Source organism: Hemibagrus wyckioides, linkage group LG11 (assembly GCF_019097595.1).
Source record: "Hemibagrus wyckioides isolate EC202008001 linkage group LG11, SWU_Hwy_1.0, whole genome shotgun sequence".
NCBI classification, from domain to species: domain Eukaryota; kingdom Metazoa; phylum Chordata; class Actinopteri; order Siluriformes; family Bagridae; genus Hemibagrus; species Hemibagrus wyckioides.
The window spans coordinates 467730-476223 of NC_080720.1; the positions used below are offsets into that span (position 1 = coordinate 467730).

The 8494-nt window shown below is 40.1% G+C and overlaps 1 protein-coding gene across 5 annotated transcripts in view; it reads left to right on the forward strand.

Moving 5' to 3' along the window:
- scn8ab (sodium channel, voltage gated, type VIII, alpha subunit b) overlaps window positions 1–8494 on the forward strand; it is a 132303-nt gene that overhangs the window by 27567 nt on the left and 96242 nt on the right. For all 5 annotated transcript variants that reach the window (XM_058403487.1, XM_058403486.1, XM_058403490.1 and 2 more), the window contains one exon: window positions 8406–8494. This exon is cut by the window's right edge and continues 29 nt beyond it. In XM_058403487.1, coding sequence (XP_058259470.1) covers window positions 8406–8494 — 89 coding nt within the window. The remainder of the gene's footprint in view (window positions 1–8405) is intronic.

The window sequence follows — 8494 nt, forward strand, 5'->3', positions numbered from 1 at the left end:
TACAGAACACTACACTACACCACACTACAGAACACTACACTACACTACACTATACTACAGAACACTACAGAACACTACACTACACTATACTACACCACACCACACCACACACTACACCACACTACACTACACTACACCACACCACACCACACACTACACCACACTACACTACACCACACACTACACCACACCACACTACACTACACCACACCACACCACACCACACCACACTACACCACACTACACTACACCACACACTACACCACACCACACTACACCACACCACACCACACTACACCACACTACACTACACTACACCACACCACACCACACTACACTACACCACACCACACAACACTACACTACACTACACTACACCACACCACACCACACAACACTACACCACACTACACTACACTACACCACACCACACCACACAACACTACACCACACTACACTACACTACACCACACCACACTACACTACACTACACCACACCACACCACACCACACAACACTACACTACACTACACCACACCACACTACACAACACTACACAACACTACACTACACTACACTACACCACACTACACAACACTACACTACACTACACCACACTACACTACACAACACTACACTACACTACACTACACCACACTACACTACAACACTACACTACACTACACCACACAACACTACACAACACTACACAACAATACAGTACACTACACCACACAACACAACACTACACAACACTACAGTACACTAAACAACACTGCAGTACACAACACTACACTACACCACACTACACCACACAACACTACACTACAACACTATACTACACTACACCACACAACACTACACAACACTACACAACACTACACTACACTACACCACACTACACTACACAACACTACACTACACTACACAACACTACACTACACCACACCACACCACACCACACCACACAACACTACACAACACTACACTACACTACACTACACCACACTACACTACACTACACTACACTACACTACACTACACTACACTACACAACACTACACTACACTACACAACACTACACTACACCACACTACACCACACTACACTACACAACACTACACTACAACACTACACTACACTACACCACACAACACTACACAACACTACACAACACTACACTACACCACACCACACCACACCACACCACACAACACTACACTACACTACAGAACACTACACTACACTACACTACACTACACTACACTACACAACACTACACTACACTACACTACACTACACTACACAACACTACACTACACTACACAACACTACACTACACTACACTACACCACACTACACTACACTACACTACACTATTAACAATTTCTTGAAATATTAAATTAAAATTGAACTCGAAAAAGTTCATTCTTGTTTCTTCCTAAAATAGCAAACTCTTGAAAAATGTTCTGCTAATATAATAAAACAATTTCAAGCTTGAAAAGCCTAAACATGTAAAGAATTCCAGTTTATCTGTCTAAAACAGCTCCATAAAAAGAAATATTAGTTACATTTCCAAGATATTTTAACTTATTTTTTTCGAAGGATCCTGTTTCAGTCCTCCATGTTTAATCATCTCGCCTTCTCTCAGAGCCACACTGAGGAAAATCTCTGGATTGGTGGGAAATAAAATAATAAAAGAACGTGTCTTTGATCTGCACTTCTCAAATAAAACAAAAACAGCCAGATGTTTGAGATGTTTCAGAAAAGACTTCAACTTAATCTGACAACCCTGATTTGTGTATGAATAGAATAGAATATGAATAGAAACAAAATAACAAAATTTTACTTTTTTTAATCATGTTTTCAAATTAATTTGTTTTTGTGTGTTTTCTAATTTAATAAATAAATAAAATATAAATAAACAAGAAACACGACATTAGAAAAAAGATCAATAGATTTATACAGAGTTGTTATATTAGAGTTTATGTGATGATTTATAGAGTTGAGACTCACAGTGCTGCAGGTTTTAATGTAAAAACCCAGTTTACTGTTTATTAACTCAACAAGAGCATGAGAAGAACAAAATAATGATCTTTATAAATCAGAGTTTAATTACAAAAATGGCAAAATACAGAAACAGAGATTTAATTTTGATTTTTTGAGTTCCATGTCCTTTCCTTATGATTTATTTCTCATTAAACACAAAATAAAAAGATGTGGAGCTGAAGTGCTCGAGTCACACACACACACACACACACACACACACACACACACACACACACACACACATACACACACACACACTGACAGGGGTTTTTAAAGCTTATTATGTTCAAAATATGTTATATATTCTATTATTTTGCATAAAAAAATAAACGAAATTCAGGATGAATTTGAATGATTTTGGGAAAACAGATAAAAACCTTGAAGGAAAATTCCAAGATAAAATTAGAATTGAATTTATTATTTGTTTTGGTATGTTGTGTCCTTTACTCTCTGCGTTTCAGCCGAATTCCTGATTTTATCTTGTTTCTCTGTTTCTACACAATTCTACAAAAATACATTATTAAAGCGTAGCCTGATCGACCAATCACCTCTGAGTGTGACACATGACTCTGACGTCTATTTCAATCTGACGTGTATTTAAAGAAACTTCCAATCTGCTGTGAACTCAGCGTTCTCACTAAGAATTTACCTTTAGATAACAAACCTAGCTAGATCTACATCAGGTACGTTCATCAGGAGACTTTCAGCTTTTCAGCTTACAGAAGAGATTTTAGTGTCGAGTTGCACTACGTGGAAGTGTTTAGCCAAGCAGCTGTCCCTGTCTCTCAGAGCTAATCCTTAATAACACATGCGAAACTTTTTAGCTAACATCAATCTGATTCCTATATAAAATTCTCCGGAGACTCCGTAGACGTCGTTTACCAGCCAATGCAGAAATCACTTTTTGCAGCATCATGTAACATTATGGTGGTAAGTGTGCTGTTGCTAACTTCATTTTCTCTCTGTCTCTTTGCTCTACTTGCTGAAACGGTTCTTCCTCTGTGTTTTCTGATTTAACTTGTTCGGCTGGAGGTCAGTGTGTAAGAGAAACTCAGAAAATCCTTCTGCTGAGTCATTTCTGTCCTAATCCACTCCCTCCATCACAGTAATTTACTGACAGAGGGAAGTGTGTGCTGAATAACAGTAGCTAGCTAGCGCTCCTGTTTTCTTCATCATCTTCTCACCCAGTGAACACAGAGCCATGCTGCAAGATGTGGCTGTAAGACGTGAGGAGGCAGGTTCAGGGTTCAGTCCGAGTCTGTGACACATTTTCACCAGAGGGGGCGCCAAATCCTCCTTTAACACACTGCACTCTCCTCATCCACATCTGTTCACTGATTATTATTATAATTACTCAGAATTTAGTCACAGGCTTCTGACAATTATTTATTTAACTCCAGACTCGTAAAATGTCTATAGTGTTTGTTTAATTCAGTAACAGAGACAAAAATCCTGATCACTATTTAAATCTGAGTGATTGTGTAAAATTACTAGAGAAATGCGATGGTGCGGGTGTGTTATTGAATCATCAGCACCATCACTCAGGATATTTATTTGTAAAATAATTAAATAAATCAACAAAACAAACAAACAAAAATAAATAAATAAATAAATGTTGAGAGTGAAAAAATAGTTTAAAATGATTGTGTAATCTTTTTTTGGTTTTTATTGAGTGTAAGCAGCAGAGTTGATGATGTCATATTAATATCCTGATCGTTTAAGTTACATTAGACTAAACAGTGCCACCTGTAGGTCTGGAGCACTGTATAACCAGTCCGGAGCAGTGGGGAGTGTGTGAGCTCATTGGATCATGAAGGTGTCTTCGTTTTCACGTAACCCTCACAGATGGTGTGTGAACATTACATACACTGAAGGCTTAAAGACTCACAGAGGGACGGACGACTGAAGGGTCAACATGTTCTACGAGTATAGAGCTAATAAAACTACGCTGGAGATGGTCCATAATCAGAATTCTATAATACTTTAAAATTAGGATCAATACATACAGAAGTGCACTTTAACAGAGTAGAGAGTTAGAGAAAGGGTTTAGTGTGAGATGTGAAGGTATAATAATCAGATCATGAGGATGATCTCAGTGTCACTGTGGACTTTCTCCAGACTGTGGATATCATGATATTGAAATTTGTATTGTTTTTTATTCCTATTATAAAGTAAAGGATTAAAAAGATTCCATACAATAATTTAATATTTTATATGTTTCATTTTGTAAAATAATCCTGTATCTCATCGTCATGCGGCATATGCAGCATGTTTTTGTATAAACCCAGCGGTGTTGAGGAAAGTATGAAGGATTTAGAGCTAGTGTATTTTTACTGCAGTGTGTGAAAGTAAAATCTAAAACTCCATGAGAACAGATCTGTTTCGTGTCTCAGACTGTGTTCCTGAGGATTTAGTTGTGTATTTAAATGTATAAGAACACAACATCTGCCCTCACACGGCCAATCTGAGCGAGAGAGACGTTGTGAGGAAAAGCTCTGGACTTTACCTTTAATGTTTGGAGCTGGAGGTGAGGCGGTGTTCAGTATGTAGGTTAGGGGATGGATCGCTCTGCAGCTTTCTGCTCGATGAGTAGAGCAATATTTAGAGGGTGGAAGCCAACAGTCTGTCGCAGTGTGTGTGTGTGTGTGTGTGTGTGTGTGTGTGTGTGGGGAAGCCTGTACTCAGTATTCAGTAACACGCTGAGCCTGCTGGTTTATTCACAGCTTCAGGATTCAGTGTTTCAGTGACAGATGCCTGAAACGGACGACATGTTGCCTCGTGTCTGACATACGAGTCTCATCATTTTACATTTTACTGAAACATACTGCTTTAATTACACAGAGAGAGAGAGAGAGAGAAAGAGAGAGGAATGAGGGATGGACTAAAACAGGGCACAGACTGAGAGAAAGAGAGAGAGAGAGAGAGAGAAACTCAACATTACTGCATCTATTTATAATCTAATTAGATTTCAGGAAGATTCTCACTCACACATCCCAAGTGTCTCTGGTGTTTCCCCTTGTGTGTGTGTGTGAGTGTGTGTGTGTGTATGGGTGTGCACGTGTGATTGTCTGATTGTTTGTGTTATTGTATGTAAGTGTGTGTGCATGTGTGTGTGTGATTGTATGTGTGTGTGTGTGCTGCAGAGAGATGATGTAAGGGGAATGCCGTTTCAATGGCAAAAAATAAAGAGAGAAACAGATTTTTCCCACATTCCTAAAACTGAAGTATAAGAGCAGGTGATTACTGAGGTTCCTGACTGCACTTTGGTATCTACCAGCTGGATAAAGGAGGACGAGTTTAATGGGAGGGATGGGAGGTGTCAGCTGCTGTACTGGTGGATTTACTGAGTTAGTGTTTGTCCTAAACTGGTGTTGGAGGCAGAGGGACCCATGATGTTCTCCTCTGCTGGAAGTGGTGCAGTTCCCACAGCAGTGATGATGGTGCTGAAGCTGGTGAGGATGTTGTCAGTGACACTTCATCACCACAACATGTGTGGGAGGACCAGCAGTGGTGTGGTGAGTGGTACACACTGGTCCTCCTTGAGCTGACACCAATCCACAATCTGCTCTACCTCCACTCTGTATCCCATCTCATGGAGTTCCACTGCTCTGGTGTTATCTGCAAACTTCATGCTGCAGTTTGAGAAATGTAGTCAGACAGCACCTGAGCTGAGGGTGATGGTGCTGGAGATGCTGCATCTGATCTGACCAGTCTGTGGTTTCTGTAGTCAGGAGATCCAGGAGGGCGCAGCAGATTCATTGTTCTGACCAGTTTGTGGGATGATTGTGTTGTATTCAAAGCTGAGATGAAGTTAATAAGGTTTGAGTCACAGGTTCTGAATGACACATTGTCCATGAAGCAGTGTGAGGGATCAGGGATGGTCAGTGAGGTTGGAAGTGAAGCCATGACTTGTCTCATTACCATCTTCTCAGTGCAGTATTCATGTAGACACACCATAGCAGATATCTGCTGCAGATATGATGGTTGTGGCCTCAGAGATGTTGTTGTTGTCTGTGTGGATGTTAGTCAACTCAGTATCTTCTCTGAGACCAGTTTTGACAGGAATCAGAACCAGAAAAGAATCCTCACCTGAGGGACCCTGGATAGTGTGGAATCATATTATTACCTTTCCATGATTTTATGCTATGAATTCAATCAGAACTGAGAAGATCTTGTTGTAAGGATCTTCATGATGATCATCAGGGTCATATCCATGTGAAGATATCAGCAATTAATGAGCCTTTAGCATAAACTGCTTCCAAATGAAACCATCCACAATGATCTTTAAGGTGTCCATGTGGTGAAGTCCACAGCAGTCTCAAAATCTTCCACAGCAGCAGAGACCGAGTCTCAGGTGAAGGATGTTCTTATCTGAAGTAAAGCATTAGGATGGATGAGGCAGAACCGGAGGGCAGAAGGAGTAGGCATCATCGCATCTCATCAGGCAGCAGGAGGAACGTGTAGCTCGACTGAGAGAGAGAAAAACATAGATTATTAGTGAGACTGATCCTATAGAGGTTTGGGAAAACGTACACTGTGTGTAGCCATGGACTCTGGGAGAACTAGCCACTACAGCAATGCTAAGAGGGAGAGCCAGAAGGTGACACAGACATGATGGAGACATAGAACACCAACAGGAGAAAAGCAAATAGCATCGTTTCTAGTTTTTCAGGGTTTCTAGGTTTATTCTCTATAACAGCACGAGGAGCTCAACATCCAGAAAGAACCTCAGGGTAGAGACATTGCTTCTGCAAATCAAGAGGAGCTGGTTGAGGTGGTTTGGGGTTAGAGGAACCTCTGATCTTCTGGTGGTGGACCCAGGACCTGCCGGACATCTGAGTGTTCTGCAGGAGGAGCTGAAATCTGTGGAAATCTGAGCTGAGCTCCTTAACCTGCTTCCAACCGCAACACCAAGCAGGAAAAGTGACAGGAATATGAATGAGTGACTGAATCCAGAGAACACGAGAACCTTTATAAGTCTTATCCTGAAGAAACTGTGATGAATGAATAGAAACCTCTGTCATGATTAAGAGTTTGTTTGAAGGAAAAACATCAAATTTTAATGACCTTAAAATAGAACCTTGTGGGATGCCATGTCATGTTTTTATGGTATAGACAAAAAAATAAACCCCAAAACAGACAGACAAACAAACAAACAAACAAACAAACAAAACACCACTGAAAGTCTGCTGTCGGTACACGAGAGATACTTCAGGGTTATCATATGTATGATTTAGTTTTTAATATGTGTATATATAATAATGATAATAATAATAATAATAATAATAATAATAATAATAATAATAATAATAATAATAAAAATAAAGCACTGCTCCTAAGAATAATGTTGGAGAGGCTGATGAGGATTTAGGGATGTTGAAATGTTGAATGATCACAGGATGATTTTTGCCAAATCAGCCATGCAGTGAGGTTCTGAAGGAGCTTTGCAGTGCTCTTCCCCCTCCTCGCTCTGGAGTCAGCACTTCCTGTTCTTGATGGATAGTGATGTTAGCCGTTAGCGTTAGCGTTAGTGTTACACTCTGACTTCCAGTAAATGGTCTGCTGTCTTGGCCAGTGCTCACTGCGGTTCTCTTCCAGTTATTATTATATCATGAGAAACACTTTGCTGCTTAATGTTGGCTGGAGAGCTCATGATCCTTCACCATGTGGCAGAATAGAAATCACCTACTTTCAATATTTATTTCAGTCATGTTTGTTTATTAGCCCAGTTCTGATGATTTTATGTGTAACTCAGGTTTATAATAATGATTAAATGTGGAAATGTAATATTTTAATTTTACTCCACGGACAGCAGATGATGAAAACGAGGCATCTGTTGCCGTTTGCCATTTGTTTTATTCTGATATCAGAAGTACTGGAGTTTATTAATGTAAATTTTCTCTGAATAAACAAATAAACAAACAAATAAATAAACAAGGTAAACGTCATTTCTGTAAAAGATGATTCAAGCTACATGTGTCTGTTACTTCATCTTTATATTCAACGTGTGATTTCTGATCTGTTTGTGTTTCCCTTTCTCTCTCTCTCTGTCTCTCTCTCTGTCTCTCTCTCTCTCTCTCTCTCTCTCTCTCTCTCTCTCTCTCTCTCTCTGTCTCTCTCTCTCTGTCTCTCTATCTCTCTCTCTCTCTCTCTCTCTGTCTCTCTCTCTCTCTGTCTCTCTCTCTCTGTCTCTCTCTCTCTCTCTCTCTCTCTCTCTCTCTGTCTCTCTCTCTCTCTCTCTCTCTCTCTCTGTCTCTCTCTCTGTCTCTCTCTCTGTCTCTCTCTCTCTCTGTCTCTCTCTCTGTCTCTCTCTCTCTCTCTCTCTCTCTCTCTCTCTCTCTTTGCCCCCCCTGCAGACCTTTATAGTGCTAAACAAAGGAAAAGCGATCTTCCGTTTCAGTGCCACGCCCTCCTTGTATATCATCAGCCCTTTCAGTCTGCTCAG